The sequence below is a fragment of the Eublepharis macularius genome, chromosome 18, assembly GCF_028583425.1.
Source record: "Eublepharis macularius isolate TG4126 chromosome 18, MPM_Emac_v1.0, whole genome shotgun sequence".
Classification (NCBI taxonomy): domain Eukaryota; kingdom Metazoa; phylum Chordata; class Lepidosauria; order Squamata; family Eublepharidae; genus Eublepharis; species Eublepharis macularius.
This window is the reverse complement of record NC_072807.1, coordinates 33,507,790-33,531,926: the sequence shown is the minus strand read 5'-3', so window position 1 is coordinate 33,531,926 and position 24,137 is coordinate 33,507,790. Positions and strand designations below refer to the sequence as shown.

The 24,137-nt window shown below is 45.6% G+C and overlaps 1 protein-coding gene across 4 annotated transcripts; it reads left to right on the top strand.

Annotated features, from left to right (window-relative positions):
* The first annotated feature begins 1,185 nt into the window (after positions 1-1,185).
* On the top strand, positions 1,186-22,525 carry CLK3 (CDC like kinase 3). 4 transcript variants are annotated; one of them, XM_055002325.1, is made up of 14 exons: positions 1,186-1,399; positions 7,845-7,996; positions 12,206-12,422; positions 14,815-14,908; positions 15,183-15,249; positions 16,669-16,788; positions 17,859-17,975; positions 18,534-18,700; positions 19,642-19,736; positions 20,036-20,165; positions 20,842-20,924; positions 21,348-21,427; positions 21,783-21,873; positions 22,105-22,525. In XM_055002325.1, the coding sequence occupies exons 2-14, from the start codon at positions 7,845-7,847 to the stop codon at positions 22,288-22,290; spliced, it is 1,599 nt and encodes a 532-aa protein (XP_054858300.1). In that variant the 5' UTR covers positions 1,186-1,399; the 3' UTR covers positions 22,291-22,525. The 4 variants fall into 4 exon arrangements, with proteins under 4 accessions (XP_054858300.1, XP_054858303.1, XP_054858301.1 ...); XM_055002326.1 differs by lacking the exon at positions 1,186-1,399 and adding an exon at positions 1,704-1,837; XM_055002327.1 differs by lacking the exon at positions 1,186-1,399 and adding an exon at positions 3,503-3,520.
* Positions 22,526-24,137: the final 1,612 nt, after the last annotated feature.

Sequence of the window (24,137 nt, the reverse complement as noted above, 5' to 3'; positions counted from 1 at the left end):
CCTGACTAGTTGAAACTTGAAGCAAGTCAGACTCCTCCCCCACAAGAAGACAAGCATAGGGGTTACCAACTCCAGGATGGGAAATTCCTGGAGATTTAGAGGGTGGAGCCTGGGGCGAGTGGGGTCTGGGGAAGAGAGATCTGCAATACTGCCTGATATGGACAGCGTTTTGCCATGGCATCTTGCCTTAAACAAAATGCAGCCTATCACAGCAATATTTTCACTCATCCATGACACCTCTCTGCATTTATTGTATTGTTAAGAAGCTGCAACCTGGAGATGCTGCCTTTTGCCTAGGGGAGAATTTGTTTTTTAACAATAGTTAATCTTTGTTGCACTATAATACAAATTTATATTTCTATTAGAGCCAGTCTGGTGTAGTGGTTAATCTGGAGTCTAATCGGGTTTGATTCCCCACTCCTTCACTTGAAGCCAGCTGGGTGACCTTGGGTCAGTCACAGCTCTCTCAGAGCTCTCTCAGCCCCACCCACCTCACAGGGCGTTTTGTTGTGGGGATAATAAATGACATATTTTGTAAACCGCTCTGAGTGGACATTAAGTTGTCCTGAAGGGCGGTATATAAATTGAATGTTGTTGTTTTTATTATGATAGGATTTCAGATTATTTAGCTACCTCGAGTGTTCTTTTGAAAGATGTGATATAAATAAGTACATCAATGCAGCCACAGACTTCAATGTTTTCTCACTGGTTTCTGAATAACACTGTTTTTTAAAAACTGAGATATATGTATTTGTGTGGGTCAGCCAGACTAATATTTTGTAGACAGCAGAAAGGCATTGTTGATAGGCGATCGCTGCTTCCCCTGATTTTCTAAGACTGCCCACGTGGCATATAAATACATGCATATATTTAGACATTTTTGCAAAGATATTTATATTTACAAAAAATATTTTTTTAAAAAAGGGTAACTAATGAAACTTAATCGAATTTTTTGAAAAGCATGCACAACATTTTAAAATAATAAATCGTATACATTCATTTGCTTTTCCTTTTCAAACGAACGCCTCCCACCCTATATTTCCTTAGTCCCTCTTCGCCCCGCACATGGAGGACACTAAGGCGCTTGCAATCAGGAACCGGAAGTTTTTTGTGGCGCACTATTAAGTCTTCTGCCTCTTTGGCGCAGCGTCTTCCCATCCTCCACCGCGCGTTCCACTCTCTCTTTGCCGCAGTCCTCCGGGATGACAGAGAGGGAGAGCTAGAGCGACCGAAGGCGACGGTCGCGCTTGCCCACGCGACGCGTTCTCTCCCTCCTCCCTCCTCAGGGCTCCTCAGGCTGGTTGGGGGAGTGCGCCTGCGCGCCGAATCTCGTTACGACGAAAGAGGGTAAGAAGAGCGGGACGGAGCCGCTCTTCCTCGGCCAGCGTCGGAAGCAGCGGTGAGAGCCTCTTCTGACTGGATCGGGGGTGAAGGGGACGGATAGGGGAGGCCCCAAAACTGCCCCGTTCCCGAAGCGCCGACTAGGCCGCTCCCGTGAGTGGAATCCGGAGGGAAGAAGGCGGAGCTGTTTTTTCTTTCAGAGAAGCAGGCCTCGGCCACGCCCTTGAACAGCCACGCCCCTCGCTCCGCTTCGAAGGGACCGTCGCGATCTCGGGCGCGCGCTCGCCTATCGCGATATTTCGCCTCGCCTTCCCCCCCCCTTCCCTGTTCTTGCGAGGGGTTAGGTTTTTTTTCGCATCCTGCGGGCGAGGCACGTCGGCCCCCTTTTTTCTCTTTCTCCTCGAGCCTCTGGAGGGGCATCGAACCCCAGAGGGTCGCAGGTTCGATTCCCCCCACCTGGCTTCCTTCGGCGAAAAGGATCTCGGGTCGGAGGCAGGTAGGGTGTATGGGTGGGGGTTCGTTGCCAACCTCTAGGTAGGGCCTGGAGGTATCCTGGAATTACTGCTGGTTTTGAGGTTGCCGTCCTCATGGTGACGCCTAGACCTATCCTGGAGTTGCAGCTGATCTCCAGGCCACAGAGATCAGCTCCTCTGGAGAAAATGGCTGCTTTGGAGGGTGGACACTACGGCATTATACCCGGCTGAGGTCCCTCCCCAAACCCTGACTTCCCCAGGCTCTACTTCCCAAATCTCCAGGAATTTCCCAACCCGGATCTGGCAACCTTAATTGGACTGCTGCAATGCCCTCTGATTGCGGCTGCTCTTGGACTCTCATATTCCTCCTGGGATCTCTCCACTCCTCAAACTCTGCCCTCCTTAGGCTCCACCTCCCAGGTCTCCAGGAATTTCTCACCCCAGAGCTGGCAACCCTAGATTGTGTCGGGCCCCCAAAGGGCATGGCGTTTCTCTCGTGCAGATGGGGAGGAGGAGGAGAAACAGGGTGACCTGGGGAGATGGCCAGTTTGGGTTTGCTTCTGCTTGTTTACTTGCTTTGTTTCTACTTTGCCTCTTTCCCCAGTGTGCCCCCAAACCTACTTAGATCTTCCCCCTCTCCTCCATTTCATCCTCACAACATCCCTGTGAAGAGATTAGCCTGAGAGCCCAAGGTTAAATTTTCAAGGCTTAGTGGAGGATTCGAACCTGGATCTCCCAGAGCCTAGTTGGATGCTCTAACCACTACACCAATAGTGTTCTTGCTTCGTGTGCAAAATGACCATGAACATTAATAGTTTAGGTAGCTGTGTTTGTCCATTGCAAATTCCAAACACCATCTAATAAAATATTGTGGTTTTTTTTTATTTTAGCCTTTTATCCAGTAAACACCATGAGCCATGATATATAGTTTTAAATAATATGAAATATATAAGCTTGTTCAGTGTTTAAATGGTGCAAGATTACTGCAGTTTGTGTTGGAGGATGGGGATGGGGGAGTGACAAGTTGTTTTGCCAGTACAGTGGTTAGACCAAGTAGGCAGTACTGGGTAGGATGGCCTGATTCTGAAGGAGACAGATGCATGCTGTTTGCGCAGGCCGAGGTCTGTGTTTGTGCTATACCATGCAGGGGTTGGAGTTGGGAGCTGCATTCATAACGGCTTTTTAAAAAAATATTGGTAGGTGTTTCAAGGATTACATAACACATGAAGCAGACTGCAGCAGAATAGAGCAAAATATAAGCAGGGATTGTGTGATTGGATGTTCTTTTCTGCCAGGAGGAGGGAAAGATCTTTCCACACAGAAAACTAGTATGTTATGAAGGAAAGCTGGTTTTAGCTGGGTAGGGGGTTCTGTGTGGATGACAGTACTTTTTCCCTTTGATAGGGTAGAAAATGCATGGAGTGGTGCCGTTTTCAGTTTGCAAGTAGGGGCTTGCTTAATTGTATGATCACATACACTCTTATGCATGCATATAGTGGGATTTGGGATAAAATGTTTGCAGTTGGACTGTGTTTGCTTCTCTGTAAACTATATTACCTCCGTATGGAAAGCTAGCATGTTAAAGGGAAAGACTGTTCTCTCCAAAATGTTGGTTTTCTGGTTTTCATTAATTCCTTATTCTGTCTTTCATCGGAAATAGAACAGCCCAGTCAGGTTCATCTAACTGAGAACTAAGCTTGAAAAATGTGAGTTCTGCTATGAATTGCTTTTTAAAAACCCTCTCTTTATTACAAGACCCAGTTATTGCAATTTAAAGCATTTTTTAATCAGCTTGGGTCCCAATCTCCTGTTAATTGCATGTTTCAAATCTTTGGAAATTGTGCAATGATGATGAGAACTGCCTGGGTGTTGTGTCTCACTGGGCCTGTGTGTGTGTGTTTTGGCATGTCACAAATCGATTAATCTTCAGTAAAATTGGAATATGAGAGATGAGACGGGAGAGAATGACGTCTGAATCCCCTTTAATGGGCTGTGTTGTTTTGTTGATGTGGATTTCAGATGTGGCTATATGTCCTTTAAACTGGATAATCTCTGAAATAGGCCTGTCAGATAAGTAGAGGATTATTAGTTTAATTGACTTCTAAAAAATCAAATAGATTCACGGAGGAGAGGTCAGTCAGCGGCTAAGGGAACCTCCACGTTCAGAGGCACTAAACCTGAATACCATGATACAATCTACAAAGATGACCGCTTGGCAGAATCTTAGTAGGTCCTTAGAGTGGATCTGGATTACTTTGGATTTTAACAGAGGTGGCCAAATGCCTAAATGCTAGACCAGAAATTATCTGAGTCTTTATACACACACATGCTTCCCTCCAGTTTCCAGTACGAGCTTAACTTCAGGTTCTCCTCCGCGTAGAGGAGAATTGGATTAATAGGTGCTCGAAGCGGATGCAATTAAGCTGGTCATTTACAAAGGACGATTGTGTTGTGGACTGTGGATGGCTGTGTTGTCAGAGGGAACTGGTTTTGTGCTGCCATTTAGGTAAATGGAACTTATATACTTTAGTCGGGCTCTACTTCTGTACTTGTCAATCATGAATCATGGCAATTTAGAAACTGGAAGCGGGGCAGGAGACCTGTGTTTACAAGCCAAAGAAAAATTAGGGCCAGGCTGTCCCAGGCTCTACATTCCTTTCTAGCAACTGGTTTTACCAGTGGGCCAGTTCGAATGGGGTGTGGGGATGGAGCGAAAACGGCCTGCTGTGAGATACAGACATGGCTCTCCACCCAAAGCTTTCCTTCCCTCCCGTCTTGCTATCTAAAATGGAGGATGGAGATTGAATTCCAGATCGGGATTCTCACAGCTACAAGAATCAGATTTCGTTAGAGAAGTTTCTCTTTCAGATAATATACTTGCTTTTGAGTATTTCATCCCTTTTAAATTTTACGTTTGCTTTAAAAAAAGTGTTAAGGATTTTTTTAAAAAATCTGATTAAAAATGGGATGGTGATGGAAACCTGAAAGGCAGGAAGACTGATGCCGGCGTGGGTCATCTTGTTTTTTAATTTGAGGATGTCACAAGGACTCCTTTGGACACTAGTTAAAGTGAATGAGTGGTAACTATTGCTCATAATTGTTCATTCAGATATTAGGGGACGAAATTTCTCTTTCCCAAAATACTTGACTATATATAGTTGTTAACATAAACCAGCTAGTCTTAGTCTTTTGGGATTGGCTTGCTAGTTACACCTTTAGGGAGTTTTGAGCTAGACGAAGAGCAGAGGCAAGGCATAGCAAATGTTTGCTTACTAACACAATAGATGTTTTATGGTGACATAGGAGTTGAAATAAGGAGATGTTTATGCACACCTTTCTTTTGGGGTCTGTAGGAGTGTCGGGCTTCTAAGAGAATGTTGCGAAAATGGAGGTGGTTATTTATGAACACCTCGTAGAAAACAGGATCAAAGGAATTTGCTGTGAACATAACTTGTCAATAATTTAAATGATATAATTTACTTGCCAGGACTTGCCAGACGGTGTTGGCCGTTTATGACTTTTCCCTTTCACTTTAAAATAAGCATTTTAATATTTCTGTTGCAGTGTTAATTGACAGATATACTTTTAATGCCTCTTTGTTTCTGGGATCCCTTTGACCCAGGCCTCCTTTGGAGTGCATTATGCTTAATATGGTGATTAGGGGCCCTGATATCTTTTTGTATAGTCACTGTACCTCTGTAGCGAAAACAAAATACTATAAAAGGCATAGGAATGCATTCAGAACAGTGTTTTTAAATGTTAACTCACAAAATGTATTTGCCTGGAGAAGTGTGATATTTTGAAATCTATCTTATTTTAAAACATACAAACACCTCCCAACTGCAACTATGACAAATGTGTGCGTTGTGTCAACATAAGAACAACTTGGGCTGCTGTGACGTATTTAAAGGTTAACTGTGACTAATTAACAAAAAGAGTCAATTGGGCAGCTGGAGAAAGGGAATACAGTATTATTCTATGGATGTCTCAAGGGCATTTCAGGTTTTACCAAATCATATTAGAGTTGGCCGTTTTCAGCCAACAGTATCTGCCCTTGGGCTGCTAAATGCACACAAATTGGAAAGGCCACACTGTTATATATTTGGAGGGATCCTAATTTTCCGAATCAATTTGCTTTTAGCAGCTCCAGCTACAAAAGGAGCCACGGTTTGTGACTAAACACGTCCTTGCCTTTTCATGGGAAAGAATTTTCCACCATATGTACCAATTAAGGCATCTCTTTAATGGTGGCTTAGGAAGTTTTTCTAGCTGTTTCATAGGGATGTCATGAAAACAGTGTGGAAAATCCTGCCCCGTCCCACACCTAAATTACAGACTTAAAGTATCATCCCTTTTAAAATAAACTAATTATTCCGCGTTCCAGGTTATAAATAAATCTTTATATGCAGCTACAGTTAACATTTGCTTCTAGACAGCTCTTAGTGCATCAAAGATCTCATCAAACCATAGAAGTTACTTTAACCATAAGAATGAAGTTTGTTCGAAGTTATAGCATAAGCAGAGAACGGACAGTGTAAGAAGATTGTGTAACTGTGCCCGCGTTCTGCAGAGTTGTAAGTCAACAGCCCGCATCCTGTCATTCCACTCAGTAGTTGGAAGGTTTCCTCCAACTTAAGTGGATCGTCTTGTTGCGGAAAGAACCACTTAAGGGGGGGGGGGCGTCTCTGTAAGCTGAGGGAAGGTTTCCAGCTTTGCTGAACTGAGTGGTAGGCTACAAACGGTTGCATCTGAAATGGCTATGGCAGGCATCCATGCAAGAAGATGGTTGAAAGGAAATTATTTTAATCCACTTGATTTTATTTTAGGTCAGGGAGATTGTCATTATGAATCCATATTCCTATCAGAGGAATTTCCGAAATAGTTCCAGAAGTTGGGAGAGGCAGATCACTGTATTCCCCGTTCTCCCGGAAATAATGTCACTTCCTGGGATAAAGATGTTACTGCTTTGTATGTCCAGATGAGTTTCCGTTAAAGGAGAATAACCAGCTTAACCACCTCTGCAGTATGGCGTGTGTGTGTGTAAATGTGCTGATTAAAATTAGTTCCTTAGTTTTACTGCAAACCAAAATAGCAAAGAGTCCAGTAGCACCTTTAAGACTAACCAACTTTATTGTAGCATAAGCTTTCAAGAGCCACAGCGCTCTTCGTCAGATGAAAACAGAGAGAGAATTGTTCTTTGGAGATGGTATAATAGTTCTCAGGTAGTGGAGATTTCTCTTTGGCATTTAATATCCGGTCTGAATGCTCTGAAAGGTCACATTGAAATAAAAGGTGGGTATATGCCATGGGCACACCGAACCGGGATGCTGAGTACAGGGCAGTCTGTTCTTTGTTTTGTTGATAAACTCCTCTGAGTTCCTAGTCCTTTGAGAACAGGTGCAGCCCAGTTCTGTGTATGCTTACTTGAGTTGAGGCTCTGCTGAGGCTGCGAAGCTTCCTCTTTTAAGTTTGCAGCTTTGTGTCTTTATCCCGCTGTATTCTTCCTCGCATTTACATTGGTTGCTACACTGGCCTTTCCGACAAGTGTTTCCTTTGGATCGGCAGCAGGAGCGAACTCAGATCTCACCTGCAGTCCTGAAACTGCTTCGCATCGGCACAGCTGCTAAAATAAGATTAGTGGCAAGAAATGAAACCTTTAACCCTGGTCATCCAGTAGAGTTTGAAAGGGCTCGTCTTTTGCTATGAATGTTAGTAGCACTTGGGTGATCTGTCTTGTAAAAAGGTGGTTAGAAACTGGCACTATGCCTTTAACTTGAATGACACAGTGCTTATGTCACAAAGGCCCTTTTACTGGCACTGAGTTGTGAATATTCTTTAGGACTGAATTTCCTAGCGCACTTGACACTGCAGCATAGATTTAAAATATAAGTACGGTAATACTCATGTGGTGTGTATTAAAGGTAGGCATCCAGTGTTGGGCAAGATTGTGGGAGCGCTTCTTTAGGATCGCCTTGTTTCACTGACAGTGTTGTTCTGGCGTTTTCACAAGTGCCTCCTTTGCACCCCTAGATGCATCATTGTAAGCGCTACCGCTCCCCCGAGCAGGAGCCCTACACGAACCACAGATGGAAGAGAAGGCGGTCTCGCAGCAGGGAGCATCACGAAGGAAGGGTGCGATATCCCAGTCGCCGGGACCTTTCACGGAGGTCACGTTCTAGAAGGTGAGCTGGACTTCTGCTTGGGGCAGGGGGAAGCCTTTATATGAAGGCTGTATACATCTTCTTAATAACATTCGATTTATATACCGCCCTTCAGGATGACTTAACACCCACTCAGAGTGGTTTACAAAGTATGTCATTATTATCCCCACAACAAAACACCCTGTGAGGTGAGTAGGGCTGAGAGAGCTCCTAGAAGCTGTGACTGACCCAAGGTCACCCAGCTGGCTTCAAGCGGAGGAGTGGGGCGTCAAACCCGGCTCTCCAGATGAGAGTCCTGCCACTCTTAACCACTACACCAAACTGGCTCTTAGGAGACTTCCTGTTCTTCAAACTTAGACTCCTAGATAACATAAGGCTGGTAAGGTCTTGTGTAACTGATGACTGATCTAGCCATGCGGCCCAAAGTGGCCCCTGAAAAATAATAGGCCTGTGGACAAAGGAACACCTCAGAGAGAGAACCCACCTAGGAGATAGATATAGGCTTGTAATAAGTAAAACAAATTTAGGACATAGAAAGAGCACTCCAGGCGAGGCCGCTTCGTATAGATCTATGACCGATGCATGCACCGCACAGATCTCAAGCATTCATTTATGGGGACATTTGTGCCTGGCAGGCATCAGCCAGTTCCTTAATGTGAGGTTTGATTCTTGTTGGTTATGGGCCACTGTTTTAAAGGCCTGAGGGGGGCAACTCCTCAGGTCGGGTGAGCAGTATAAAGCAACTCTGTTGGCGGTCAGAAGCCTTTGCATGTGGGGGGAGGCGCTGCCTCAAATCCTGAGCACCCACCCCAGCAGTCTGAGCACCACCCCTCATTTAGATTAAGGGTAGATAATCTATGGGAAACCTGTAAGCCCAAAGGAAAGCAAGTTTTCTTTTTCAAAGTGTTAATATGAGGGGTGACCCTGAGTGCTTTCAGAATCAATTTTACATTCACAGCCATGAGGATAAAGGCTTCTCAGAAGCTGCTGTGGTCTAATAGAATGTATGGTTTGGCCTGGAGCAAATTCAAGTCCCTGCCCAGCCATGAAATTTGCTGGGTGGCTGTGAGTGACCAGTCCCAACTGAGTTGCTTGTGAAGAAAAAGAAAGTGGATTCTCCCAAGTGCACTGCCCTGAGTCTGTCGAAGGAAGTGCAAGACAGAAAACGTGGAAGATGAAATATAAACTCTTAAAAACCAAGCTCTCGTACGGAGTTGAGCTTGTCAGGTATGGTATCGAGGTAATTCACCTTCTGCAGAAATGACGGCAGGAGAAATACTTTTTGTGCCCAGTTAGATTGCCTTTGGAAAGTGACGCTTAGTATATATCAAGGTAGATGGCGCATGTGCAGGTTTAAGAGCCAAAACACTTTTAATCTGTGGCAGTGTGTTACTGTAAGGGGATGTGTGTGTGTGTGTGTGCGTGTGCCTGCAATTGATTAGATGTATGCTGGCAGCAAACTTCCTCCTAAAATAAACTGCCACGCTAAGGAGCGAGACAGACTTGTCTCAGTTTTAGAAGTTACCAACCTGGAAGGATTGCAAGTTGGCGTTGAATTTCACTGGGCAGGTTGGTGGGCTAGGGAGCAGGTTGGCACAGGAATAGATGAAACTGAAGAAGGGAGCTCGAAGGTCAACAGTGATAAAAAGTCATGGCTGGGCGGCATTTGCAAAATAAGAAATTGAATGAAGTTGGCTAATAGGGAGAAACTGCATATTTGTGCCCCTGATCCAGTAGCCTCTGCTAAGGAGAGGAATTCTAGAAAGGCACTTGTGTCTCTTGAAGGAACTGCTGCTTTTTAAAAAAATATATATTTTATTTTATTACAACAAAAAAGGACTACAGAAAAAAGAAGATTAAAGGAAAGGGACAAGAAAACCAAATATAAAGCTGTGTGCTACAAGGATTATTTAAACACATAGTACAAAAATCATAAACTTTAAAGGTGTTAAACTTTAAAGGTGTTAAACTGTCTAGTGTATATATTTTCAAATAAATATATGCAGAATTCAAACCTATTTGTACTTATCTTAAAAAAATAAAAACACTAATTATTCCAAACATTCATTATTCCATCTTATCATTACCTTCTTAAACAATAACAATGCTGAGTTCTAATACAGCTAATTATTGTAACTTTTAAGAGTGCTAAAATAATATTGGGAATTTAAACCTATTTCTACTGATCCTAAATTTTTTAAAAAGTTCTTATTTCCCCTATTTTGTCATTCCCTAATATATTTCTTAACAATAACCATGTTGACTTTTTACTAGTATTTCAGTATTATTGATCATACATTCTATTTTACTAGTTATCTTTATTTAACTAAACTTAAGAGTCAAATTATGAAACATACAATGTGTAATCATATTCAGATTTGCAGAGCTGCAATGTCTTATGAATTTTATCCGTTGCAAGCAAAATAGTTTCCCTGTTCCTCTTCATATCCTTTAATTGGCTTTCTGTTTATATAACTCGTCAAAAGGAGCTGCTGCTTTGGACCTAGATATTTTAAAAAAGCAGCACACCATTTAAAACTACTTTTTAAAAAATGTCCAGGGTGATGTAATTGAGACAACCCAGTTCAGATCTTTGTTTAGCCGTAGAGATCGCCGCATGGTCCACGGGGGATTGCTGCATCTTGCCTTACAAGGAGGCACAGTTACAGAGTTTATGGGCAGGGCCATGGGCCCTTCCTTTTATGTGCCTCTCCCTTTACAGCTCCTTGTGCGGGGAGGAAATTAGGGCTTTCTTGCACGCCTTTTAGCCCCACTGGTGTAGGTGACTTGCAAAGGAGCACAGAAGAGCTGCTGCGCCCCACTCACCCGCAAGAACTCCTGCCTGTAGGCAACAGGAGACAGGCTCAGCATTGCAGTGCCTCTGGGTCTGGAAGGGTGTCGTGCTTGGAAAAGGCAGGCGAGCGGGACTCTCTAGCGCCTCGTTTTCTCTTCCGCCGCCCGATGTTCCTTCCCTTGGAAAATGGTCAGTCCAGCTCAGTGCCTATGGCAGGGAGGAGGCCCCCTCGTCAGGCCTGCCCTGAACCTTGGCAGGCATCCAGCGCCGGACGGCAGCCCTGCTGACACGGCGGTAGCTGTTTTGCAGGGTTGCAGGAATGGAGAGATCATGGAACATTCTGCGTCTTGAAAGACATTGTAGAAATGACGGACGTGAAAAGGATGAGCCCCTGTGCCTTTGTTTCTTATGAAATACACACTCCCACGAGGGCCCGAATGCTATCTTTTGAATAGCGACATCAGCGGGCCATTTATCAATTCTCTTGTGGCTTTCATATACTTTGAAAACCTGTTATGAATTATCAGTTGTAGAACAGCCTTGATTCAGGAGTTGAAACGTTTTGCCCTTGCCCAGATCCATGTAGAGGCATGCATGCACATACTGCCGAGTTCTCTTTCCTTACCCACGTGGTTATCCTCTTTTCTACAGCCAGCAGTCTGGATCAAGTGTTAAGCAAGAAAGAACTGAGGGAGGTGGTTTGCAGTATTCTGTTCTGCTGCTACCAACTAGCCATGCACTTGGTGTAGCCTTCCTGACCCTGCCTAACTAGCTGCTGTTGGCAGAGACAAGGGTGAGAGAAACGAGGCAAAAGACACCAACCAACCAGTTCCATACAGCAAGCTCTGAAGCCCTCCAGCCTAAGGAACCTTCCTCCAACGTCTCGTCCCTTTTGCTTTGCTTGTGGTGTTGTAATAGGTGGATGTAGGCATGTGTGTGCGCGTGCTGAGTGTGCAGTTGGGCCAGTGTGTTCACAATTCAGTCTGAGATACTCACTATACCGGTTCTGGGAGTCTGGGCTGCCTTTCCCCAGAATTAAAACTCACAGAAGCTTTCCGCTTTAGCTACTTCAACGGTCTCTTGCCTTGCCCTGCAATGAAAGGGTAGGTAGCCCTGGTTCACATACTGCACTGCCCTTGCGATGTTCAACTAGTGTAGCCTGTTGCTTCTGTGGGGTGATGGCCTAGTGGTCGAGCATCCGCTTTGCACACAGAAGGTCCCTGGTTTAAACCCTTTAGCATCTCCAATTAAAAATGATGAGGAAGCAGAATATAAGAATGATGTTTGCATGATACTTTGGAAAGTCACTAGCAGTGACAGTAGATTAAACTGACCTTGATCGACCAGCTGTCTGATTCAGTACAAGCCTTGCGTCCATCTCCCCTTCCCAATAGACACACATGAATTTTATAATCTAGCTTCTCTTTTCAATTCAGCCAGGACAGAATGCCCTATCAGAGACGATACCGAGATGGAGCAGACAACGAGGTCTATAAATTTGAAGAACAGAGCCCGTCTTTTGGAGAGGACTATTACGCTTCCCATCGCTCACGCCATCGCCGGAGAACTCGGGACAGAGAGCGTCACCGGACACGGAAGCGCCAGCATCGTTGCCGGAAACGCAGGACCAGGTCTTGTAGCAGTACCTCCTCGGTGAGTAGCATCCAAAACGAGTTCAGGATTGGTCAGGGCCTTAATCAACTTCTAGCTTTTTCACAGCTTTGAGTAACTTTGGGTGAGTACCTCTAATCTCTCTCTTTCTCCTCAGTACAGTTATAGAGTTCAGTTTTCTTGCACCTCTGTGACATCTGTGTTATGTTAGCTGCTCTTATTCTTGGTGGTTCCCTCGCGACTGATGGATGTGTTTCTCAGAGTGAATTTGGGAAGGAAACCTAGTCAAGCCGAATAGGGCGTGCGTCCATGCTGATCCATACATGTGTGAGTGTGGCTCAGAACGGCCGTGCCATCTGTCGTCATTTGGCACTTTTGGGTTTTCTCCTGTGGCGATCTGCTACTTATTTGCATATTGCGGCGGTGGATGGTTCCGTTCGGGGGTCTGGGGCATCCCTTCACGGCGGGGAAGCACCCCTGTCCGTGCCCTTGCTTTCTTATGGCCAAGTTGAGCAATGACAGTTGCATCCTTAGTATTTTGCTCTAGTTCTCCTTTCGTGCAGCCCTCGGATGAAGGGTTCTTGTCCCTTTTACTGGGGTGAGACCATCCGCTTTCTAGCCGCTGACAAATATCAGGCTGCACGACTTATGACAGAGCAAGCAGAATAGAGTCTTCCAGCCCCATCTGAGGGGCTCTCTTAACTTCCTGGGAGCAGAGAGAAGTGTGCGGAGCGCCTAAAAAAGGCTACAGCACACACCGGTGGGCCATTTTTAGTTGTTTGGGTCTTAAAAGATCCAGACCAACAGTGTAGGTCTCCTGGCTTCAGTGAATCGCAACACAAACTCACTCACACTTTCTGTCTACATTACTCGTATCTTAGTACCTTTTTTTGAAAAAAAAATGAAAGCTGTTACTGACTTTGACTGTGATTCACAAGCAGGTAGCAAAAGTAATCCCCAAGTTCTATCCCCACAGAGAGTGAGAAATGTCATGATGGGGGAGAGAGGTGACATAGAGGCCCGCATCTGGCTCCGTTTTACTGGCTGAATTGCCTCCCAAATACTGAAAATTGTGAATGCTCAAATTGGGTTTATCCTGCAGTTTTTAGGCACTTTGATGATTCTAGTGTTGACAAATGGAACAAACACACACACAGAGATCTGAACCCCTTCCTCCACTTTTCAGTCGCGTTGACTTACATCTCAAAGTTTGATGTAATCATTGTCCCCATAAACACACCCCTTTGTGGGGGAACCTGCCCCATGGTTATGTGCGTGTGATGCTAAAAGGATTTCAATTGGTGTGACCTTTTAAAACTTTCTACATCCTAAATCTTCTTTTAAGGATCTCCTGAGTTGCTCTTGCCACTTTTCTCTGATTCTCAGACCCTCTCTTAGGACTTGTATGTAGTTTTGTCCTGCAGTGGAGAGAAATGGAAGGCCAGGGGGTGCAGGCATGGAGCTTGTAACCAGTTTCTTGGAGCTCAGCCTAGAGAGGTCACAGTGTGAAAGATGATAATGGGGGGGGGGTGGTTAGAAATGTCTGCATTCTTCACAATAGCTGGAACCCTTCAGGATTTCTTGGTGGTTTCTTTCCTCTCCCCTTCAGTAGAAGCTAATAGTGATGCAGGATTGAACTGCAGCCAATTCTTTCTCCAAGAGCAGAAGCAATGAGCTGAAAGGTTTCCTAAGGGTTAGGAGGTGGGGTTCCCAGTCGGCCTCTGGCACTTCAAGTAGTGCCAGTTGGCAGCGATACCCCCAGATTGTCCGAGTTCTTCCTGGTCTACGGCCATCTCTCCTGCAGTGCCTCCCAGCTTTATTTCTGCCTGAAATGGAAAGCCCACAGCTCGGGTCCGGTTCCGTGCGAGCAGGCTTGTTCAGCGTGTAGGACAGACTGGAGGGGAGGCTTCGCTCCTTAGCATTCTGCTGGCCAAACTGACTTGCTTTTGGGTTGCCCATTGTCACCGTTGCTGATGGAGAAGCTGCCGTCCTTGAGTCCTCTTCCCTGCGCTGCTGGCTGTTTTCCCCCTGGTAGTTGAGAGGGGGCAGTAGTGTCTCTGTGGGAGGGTGCCCAGTGACTGGAGCATCCTAGCTGCCCCCCTCCCCGCTCGAGAACAGTGCGGTGCTTACTGCCGAAGGCTGCCACCACATCTGCCTTCTGTACCTAATCAGTTTCTTTACATACCTGTAGCTGTCTTTTTAAAAAGAAAAAGAAAAAACTTTTGTTTTGAAGTCGGTTTGTGTCTTGACGTGTCCCTTGCAATATCCCTATCGTTATATATGCTGTGTGCCTTATGAAATGCTGGGATCTGGAAAATCCAACCACCGGACGCATCGTCGTCTCTCCGCCTTTGAATGACAACTCAATCTGCCAATCGGAACTGCCCGCTGTGTGCGATTGGTCGGATGGCGTTTCGGGGGGCGGTGTATACAGAGAAGCCAACAGAGCAATAAGCGCAGCAGGAGCGTGGAAGATGACAAGGAAGGTCACCTGGTGTGCAGGATCGGCGATTGGCTCCAAGAGCGATGTACAGCCACCTTTCGTAAAACTTTACCTCTCTACTTTCTATCCACCCCATGTTAGACGAGATCGCTCTCAGTGTACGGGAGGGGTCTCTAGCGTGTTTATTGTTTATAAATGGACTGACTAGTAATTGCCTGAAACAGGAAGTAGCCACTTGTGTGTTAAAAAGAGTATAGCATTGAGAGAGCCTTTCTTGAGACTTGTATGCTGTGAAATTGCAGGACCTCGCTCCCTCGGTGTTCCCCAGCGCTCACATGTGCTTTTGTTTTTTCTCCTAGATGAAATTGTCGGGAGCCTGGGCGAAGGGACCTTTGGGAAAGTTGTGGAGTGTGTGGACCACGCCAGGTAGGCCGCCTGTGACCTCTTGCCTCCTTTGCCTCCTTGCATCCAAATGAAACCTTCATTGATCTGGTATTAGAAAGGAACCGCAGTCTCTGGCACAAGGCGATCTTTGGCCTCTTCTCACTTGGAGGAGGAGGGTGGCACCTTACAGGGCAGGTGATTCTTTCCATTGGGCCAGGAAGCTGGTGCTATTTTGAGCTTCCTGTTTCCACCAGTGGGAAAACCCCTTCCTCTTTCATTTCTTTCCTAGGAAAGGGAATACATTTTGTTTAGAGTAGGATTGTTAAGAGAAATTCTCTTAATCCCTCTTTGCCCAATTTCTCCCTGAAACCCAACTATCCTTTCTTTTCCTCCTCTTAGGAATTTGACATCAGTTTCTAATTAAGTCTGAACTTAATAGCATTGTGTGTGGCTGCTGTTTTCAGTTGGTGTGACAGCATCTACACCTCTTGCCAGGCCTTGAGCCCTGCTTAGAACCAAGTCTGAGATCACGGCCCTTCTGGTTGCCGTTGTGACCAGCTGTTCCACTGCAGCCATTTATGATGTTTAGGAATCTTGTTTCTACAACATGACTTGAGCATATTTGCCCAGTCAGTGGGAGGGTAGTTGAAGTCACCCAGCAGTATCACAGCATTATCTACTTCAGGCACCTTCCTTATTTACTTCTGCATCTCGAGATCAAGTTCAAGGTTTTCACCAGATGACGATGGTACACCCCCTCCTTTAAGTAACCCTCAGGGCTCAGTATTTCCATCCACGTCGCTTCTTTTTCAGAGTTCATTCTCGTAATGTTTGACAGCTTTATTTGAGTCTGTGCCTTCTTTGATACACAGTGCAACACCTCCCCTAACATGTCCCTTGCTGTAGGACTTATACCCAGGCGTAACTGTATCCCATTGATTTTTCCTGTTTCTGAGACATCTGCTATATCTAAATGGTCATTGAGCAGCAAACACTCCAGCGCCCTCATCTTCTAGCATTGGCATATAGACACCTGTAGCATGTTTCCCTCTGCAGCAACCTTCACCTGTTGTGCTCCTGTCAATACTATCTTGAGTGTTTACAGTATCGTCCCTTTGGACTGGCTTGTCCCAGCTGCCAGCTCTTGTCACTTCTCCCCCTGGGATTAGTTTAAAAGCTGCTCTGCCACCTTTTTGAGGTTAATTTCGTAATGGGGTTTCCTTTTGGTTGAAGTGAAGCCTCTGTCTTTTGCACAGTGTTGACATGTCCCAGTAAGTTCCACCAGTGCCTACCAAATCTAAACCCTCCTTCCTGGCACCATTGTCTCATCCGTACATTGAGAACCGTCATCTATGCCCGTCTAGGTGGCCTTGCGTTTGGAACCAATAGCGATTCTAAGAGTGCTACCTTTGAGGGCCCGGCCCTTAACTTCCACCCTAGTAACCTACGTTTTTTCTCCAGGACCACACAATTGCATTTCCCAATGTCATTGGTGCCGACGTGCCCCACAACCAGACTTCTCCCCAGCACTATCAACCGATCTAGACAATGCGTGATGTCTGCAAACATTGCACTGAGCCGGCAAGTCACCAGTGGTCGAAACGCCTGTTACAGACCCAATGCTCTGTATTCCTAACAATTTAATCACACACACACACACATCCAACCTTGAAGGGGTATCCTCAGTACAAGAAGATATTGATCCATCATCCAAGGAAGGGGTCCCTTATAAGGGATCATGTCATTCCTTCTCAGCTTGACAGCGAGCATATTGTTGTTATTACTGTTCCCCGTAACAACACTAGTTTAGAGGAGCTCCAAATGTATATGTAGAACATGATGTATTCTTGATAGTCCTTGACTTGTTTCACATCTCTCTCAATTTGTTGGGGTGTGTGCATCACAGATGGTGTTCGTCTGCAAATCTTTGGCCATGTAGTACTTGACCAGATAAGACATGAACACAAGGAAACAATAGTCCCTGGGGTTTTGGGGGTGGGGGGAGATGGTAGAAGAGGTTGTGGGTTGCCACTAGCCTCTGTGTAGCTGATCCATCTTCACCCAGATTGGACATTTGGACACTCGTTGGCCTTGGATAATGTTAAGGAAACCAAGAGTTCACTGCCTTCTATTTGAGTGGCAATGTTGTAAAATACTAACAAGCACCACACTGGGTTCCCTTTTGTTTGCTGTACGTTTATGAGTGACTGCAAGAAGAATGTCCCTGGAAAGGGGCTAGGAATGTCTCTTTGAGTACAACCCATGTATTCAAATGAATGTAACGGAGCAGGCTGGACTAGTACAACCCATTGATAACTCCTTTGAACTGGATAAATAGCTAAAGTCTGGAGGGTTTTTTTTCTTTCTACTGCACTTTGGACCACACTTACTAGAGCACACTTGCTAAGGTTCACATGACAGAAAGAAAGTGAACTTTCGGCTGTTCTTCTCCTCCCAAGTTTTGGCGTTTGTCTCCTCTGCTATTGCGGTTGGGGATAAGAAGGGAAGTTCTTGCTCCAGGATTTGTCTAGCCAAGAGTGTGAGGACTTGAACAGAATTGTTCACCTCGTCCGAAGATGTCTACCATTGACTTCACTCACGTGTCTTTACCGCTCCTCTTCTCTCTCCTGCCCCCCCCCCCTCCCATGCAGAAGCAAGGCTCTGGTAGCTCTGAAAATCATTCGAAATGTGGGCAAATATCGTGAGGCGGCCAGACTAGAAATTAATGTCCTAAAGAAAATTAAAGAGAAAGACAAGGAAAACAAGCAGTAAGTCTCGCCATTGGGGTTGATTTTCAAATTGGCTGTTTTTATGTTTGTTTGTTTTTTGCCTGTTCCCCACCACCATTACTGCCGAAGAGGCTGCCAGGGCCATTCCTTTCCATTCTTTCTCCAGTTGGACGCATTGAAACAATTAGACATTGAATAAGGGCTGTAATCCGCCCTGCTCCCAGAAGAATTGGGGACTGGAACGCAGCGTTCCATGCATCCTTTTAACTGTTGGAAGCGACAGGGTGCTGATACGCTTTTGCTTAGGTAGGATTTGGAAAAGGAGAAAGAAATGTCCTATTCTTGGGTTTATCCAGTGCAGTAAAGCTACCCCCTCCTCCCCATGGATGCAAATCTGTAATAGGGAGGCTGTACTGTTGTTTCTGGGCGGGAGCGTGGCTCTTAATGGCTTCTTCACATGGGTGTAATTTGGGATGAGACCCAGATGGTCCTCTAAGGCTTGCTCACCCCAGTCCTGGCTTCAAGAGGAGGAAGGGTGGAGCCAATACTTTGGGGGCAGCCTCTCAGCAATTCTGTTCTTGTCCCCCTTGGGTCCAGCTTGTGTGTCCTGATGTCAGACTGGTTTAACTTCCACGGGCACATGTGCATTGCGTTTGAGCTTTTGGGAAAGAACACGTTTGAATTCCTTAAGGAGAACAACTTCCTGCCCTACCCTCTCCTGCAGATCCGACACATGGCCTACCAGCTCTGCCATGCCCTGAAGTGTAAGTGGTTCCATGTTCTTGTGGTCTATTAAAAAAGCTTGGCTCTCTTCTTCTCCGCTGTCCAATTATTATTATTTTTGTTACTTCTGCCGCAACTGCATTTAAAATTTGGCTCCTCCTACAGCCCCTCACCAGTAGTGCTTGCAATGTAAAGGGGTAGCTGTGTTACTCTGTTGTAGCAGAATAAAACTGAAGTCCAGTGGCAGCTTAAAGACAAACATTTATTTTAGTATGAGTTTTCGTTTTCGTCAAATAGCCCCCTTTCTCAGATAGGCACGTGATGGAACACTGTATTGGTGAATATGGGGTGGGGAGTCAAGGTTTTTCTTGCGCTCAGACCTGCTTTAACTTTGGCATTCCTACTTGGGTTTTCTGTTGTCTCCTGAGAATCTGAAGCAAAGGAGTATTTGTGCTCTTAAGAGCAAGCCCTCCTCTCAGAACCTCGTCTCCTTTAGCACACCCGGCCACGAAAGTTCTGCATGCTGCAAATGACGCGGTGAGCTGGCCTGAATATTGCTGGTGACGTAGTTCGAGAGGCTTCGAATCTACATGACCAGATCTTGCATGAGAATGGTAGTACTAAAAAACAAACAGGTCTGAGGAGAATAACTGGTACAAATTTGGAATACGCCTGGTCAGACCTCTGGTACCGTAGAGTGTTTGCGCCTGGATGTTCGTAACATGGCAACATTATTTTATTAATCCCGTGACTTGCCATCTGTAGGGAGCAATTTCGCTTTGTGTCTGTATGAGTCAAAACAAAACAGGCAATTGCCTATGAAAGGATGGAAACGGAGCCTTTTTGACAGCTTCCCGAAAGCCCCGTTGCCCCTCTGCAGACGATCTTGTGCTTTGTCTCTCGGTGACCGCAAACGCTGCTGCCGACCCTGAGCACGCAGCAGAATTTCAAAAGCCGACAATCTTTTCTGTCTCTCCTGCAGTTCTGCACGACAACCAGCTGACTCACACTGACCTCAAACCAGAAAATATCCTGTTTGTAAATTCAGAATTCGACACTTTGTACAATGAGAAAAAGGTGGGTTTTATTGGAGTGTTTTGATCGTTTGTACTCATCCTTCTGTCTGTTGCTCTTTCCCCCCTTAGAATAAAAGCAGTGGGGAGGAACGCCGGCCTCTCTCAGACTCCCCGCTAGCCAGTAGTTTGCAGCCTGTCTTACCCTACCTTCTGAGTCTTTGTGGCCGGCCCGCTTGACATACTATTTTCTTTAAATCTCCAAACTTCTGTTTGGTAGCTAACGGCCATCTGTGGAGTGTTCCTGCTAGAGCAGTCCCACCTCTGGAAGCTTAACCTACAGGTCTTCCTTGTGTGTTCCAGAACTGCGAAGAGAGGTTGATCCGGAACACGAGCATCCGGGTCGCTGATTTTGGGAGCGCCACGTTTGATCACGAGCATCATACCACCATTGTGGCGACCCGGCATTATCGCCCCCCAGAGGTGATCTTGGGTGAGTTGGTTTTAACTGCAATGCCTTTGAGGAGCTGGGAGGAGCAGAAGTTAAAAGGGGGAAGGGTGGTTGTCTGTGTGCTGTGCACACCGAGATGATAACTTAAATAGCAGAAGCCCGCCCCGCCCCCCAATAACATTCATAAAATGGAGACTTTAGGAAGCGGCGCTAAGCAGAAAAGGAGAGGGAGGTGTTAAACGTTGGGGAGGGAGAAAAGAGTCCTTGGAGCATTATTTATGTGAAGACAGGGATGCCAAGTTCATACACACCTCACCATCCCTTGCTGTGGGACCAGGATGAGCAATATTTTCAAGGACTGGGGAAAGGCCTTGTTCTCACTTTACGACCACTGCCCCATCATTAAAGCACGGGGAGCCCTGTTTAAGGGAGCTGAACAGACGACACCTGCACCAAGCAGGAATATGCTGGCTGTCCAACTTCTGCTGAAAACAACATCATTGGAGTTTGGCTCTTCTTGATCCTCAAGCATGCCACAGACATGGAGCATTTCCTCTCGTACCAGTGAAACCAGTTTTTCCCCAGTTGCTCATTCTGTGTTGCAAACAAGAGGAAAGGAACACAAAGGAGAAATTTTTCACGTGTGTGTCATGGGAAGGGCAGACAGACAAAAACAAGTTTTCCGCGCTTAGTCTGCCTTGTGTGTTCCTCTTTGCAGAGCTGGGCTGGGCACAGCCATGTGATGTATGGAGCATCGGCTGCATTCTCTTTGAGTATTACCGGGGGTTCACACTCTTCCAGGTATGTCTGTGGGAATAAACCAAAATGTGCCCTGTGGAATTATTTTTAACTTCCTCCTAGTGAGCATTTCTCAGTGCTCATCTGTGGTTAGTGAGTAGTCCAAACAGATGGTACATTGTCAGGCACTAGGAAGAGAAACAGATTACAGTGGCAGAAGCAGAAAAACAAACTTGATGAACCAGTACAAGGCCATAGTCGACTTCCTCCTCCATTAGGCAGGAAGTTGGGTTTGGCTGGAGGTGGCAGCACGCAGCCATACAGCTCGCTCGCTCTTGTCTCTCTCATCATAGGCATTGCGATGCTCTTTGAATAGCTAAGGGCTGCTAGAAGTGACCATCTTTTCTCTTGCCCTGTTTTGGGGCAAAGAGGATTGTTTGGTTGTTTCCTAAGAGACAGACGTGTGCCTTCCGTTTTGCTCTACAGACTCACGAGAACAGAGAGCATCTTGTAATGATGGAGAAAATCCTCGGCCCAATCCCACAGCACATGGTCCGCAAAACACGGTGAGTTGGTTGGTTGTGAACAAAGATGTCCCTCCAGTCTGCAGCTGAGTAGATAAAACCGCAAAATAGGGCTTGGCCTTTGCGGGAGGAGCAGGCGGGGAGAGACTTGGCGAGAATGCCCCCTTCCTGTTGCTCGTACTCATAAGAGAAAACAATTTCCTCCAAGGTTCTCTGGCGATGCCGGGCGTTCTCTATAGATAGCAAACTTGTGTGCAGCGTAATCAAGCTCTGGACAAATTTCAAGGTTGCCAGTGATACGAACCTATAGAATAGTCCTGGAGGGGAAAGGGTTGTAGCTTTTTAAGGTTTAGACATGGATAGCTGTCTCTAATCTCTTCTGTCTCTTCCCACCCAGGAAGCAAAAGTACTTTCACAAGGGAAGTTTGATGTGGGATGAGAATACCTCTGATGGTAGATATGTCCAGGAGAACTGTAAACCACTGCAGGTGAGAACGTCGTGTTGCTGAAGTTCAAAAATAACAGGTTCAAAGTGTGTTCCAAGCTCACAGTATTCCACCTGCGATGGATTATAGGCAGGCATATGGGTCTGCTTTGTGCCTGCCTTGGCAGCCTAGTAGCCGCTGTTAATTTGCACTTAATCTGACTCCAGGGAAATCCTGGTTGAGTTTCTCCTTCCTTGTTGTCATTCTTACCGGACTTCTCTTCCCCTCTCCTAGACGTACATGCTGCAAGATTCCTCCGAGCACATGCAGCTGTTCAACCTGATGAGACAGATGTTAGCATTCGATCCTGCTCAGCGGATCACGTTTGCCGAAGCTCTGGTCCACCCATTCTTTGCTGGCCTGTCTTCAGAGGAGAGGCGGCTGAGTTGCCGAGATTCTAGCCGGGACCTAAGCAGATGACAGAAGGTCAAAGGTGGAGATTCCAGCGGGGGATATGTACAGAATCTGAAATTGGCCTGACTTTTGTTGTGGAGACTCCAGAGACCCTTCTGTAGCGCAGCATTTCGAGGCATTGGTGCAATGTCAAATGGACCCTCGTGGGAGGGGAAGAGACAGCTCCTGAAAAGCACAGATTTGTCTCATATTTATATGTTGTAAAGTTAAAATAAAGTGTTTCATATTGTTTGATAATTTACTTGTATGATTGTGTCCTGATATTTTTGCTCCTAATTCTATTGAAATTTTTTTTGTTTTAACAATAAAATGGTGGTTTTGTATCTTGCCACAAACCTGCATTGGTAGTTCACAAAGTAGTTTCTTGCCTTGCTGTGTACTAGTCAGTCCCTTTTGCATAAGACGTAGAAAGCAGGAATAGAACCTGATTCTGTTCTTCTCCTTTTGCATGCTGTGGCTAGTCTTAATTTTGAGATGCTTCTGTGTGCTGCTGCTGGAACCAGTAACTTCAAAGATTTGCAAGGAGCAGAAAATCTTTTCTAAAAGAATCTTCCTGCTGTGTTGCAAAACTTGAGGTGACAGAGGAGTTCCAAATCACGTGGAAAGGACCTTAAAGATGTGTGCCAAGTCAGAATGGAATCGGCAGACGCCACAAAGATGAGAAGCTATCCTTGGCATAGCGAAGCAACCGTAATCCTAACCCTATCGAAGAGTCATGTCTAGCCAGCTTTGCTTCCTGCTAGGAATGGCAATTCACTAGCTTACATTTTTGAGGAAATACTAATAATCCTGTTCCCCGTTTGAAAACACGATTCTCAAAACTTTTTCATGACCCAGATTGATGTGACCGTGTTCAAATAAACTCGCTCTACTTTAAAACTACAGCCCTGAAGCAGGGGAAATTGGGTAGTAGTAAGTCTTCTAGTACTTTGAATCCAGTGTTTTTTTTACAAAGTTTTAGTAGTTGAGGGAGATAATTACTTTTCTTCTTTTGAAGAATGACTTTTACTGAGAAGCCGCTGAAAACCCAGGAGCCGCCTCTTAATCCAAGTGTGCAATTTAGGACCTACTAATTTTGCAGTCTGTACATGTATTTCCAGGAGGAGCGGCAAGAGGATTATGTAGTGGAGAAGAGATTCTAGTAGGAATGTAGGGCTGTATTTTGAGCGGTGTTCCTAGTCGCTTCAGTCCTAAACGCTATGCCTTTGTAGCATAACAGTGCTTTCAAAGTTGCAGAGGTAGCTGCCCTCGAGAACAATGGAAGTGGAAGTAAAAAGTGGACCTTCTAATGGAGATAGGACTGCATCTGAAGGCAAAAATATTCAGGCCCCTTGTTAACCTCACTTGGCTTCAATACATGATCTAAAAACAGACTCCCTGCTTTATTTGAGCAAAGGTTATGTTTTGCTGCTGCAATCTCCCTGACAAAGGGGACTCCCTATCTTTCGATTAGCGCCTGCAGGAGATGCCCTTGAGATGCCACAGCAGCTGCCACCCTCTCATGAAACGGCTTTTTTTAGAGGCATGACACGGCCCAAGCCAGAGCCAGTGCACAGGCACTCCACAGACACCTGGAACTGGAATCTACAGGAATGCAGAGAAACAGAGAGCTGCATTATTACCAAGTGCATGGAAGGGTGACTCCCTCAGAAAACATGGCTCATTCAGCAAGTGCTTTTGCTCTATTTCTATTGTCCTGTATGTGTGTAATGAGATTACTTAACATTTTTTCAAACTTTTTCAGCCGACAAGAGGGTTGCTCTGTAAATTTAATAGAACCAGCTGCAGGGCAAGCAGGCATATTCTTTTTAATCATCCAATTTGATGTAGACTTTTAAAACTGTACTGCCTTG

What these genes read in the sequence shown, in the direction of transcription:
- CLK3 (XM_055002325.1), top strand. Translation starts at nt 7,845, where the DNA reads ATGCATCATTGTAAGCGCTACCGCTCCCCCGAGCAGGAGCCCTACACG. An exon ending in GCTCTGCCATGCCCTGAAGT is followed by an intron (nt 18,701 to 19,641) that starts GTAAGTGGTTCC and finishes TCTCTCCTGCAG; the next exon opens with TTCTGCACGACAACCAGCTG. An exon ending in CTTTGTACAATGAGAAAAAG is followed by an intron (nt 19,737 to 20,035) that starts GTGGGTTTTATT and finishes TGTGTGTTCCAG; the next exon opens with AACTGCGAAGAGAGGTTGAT.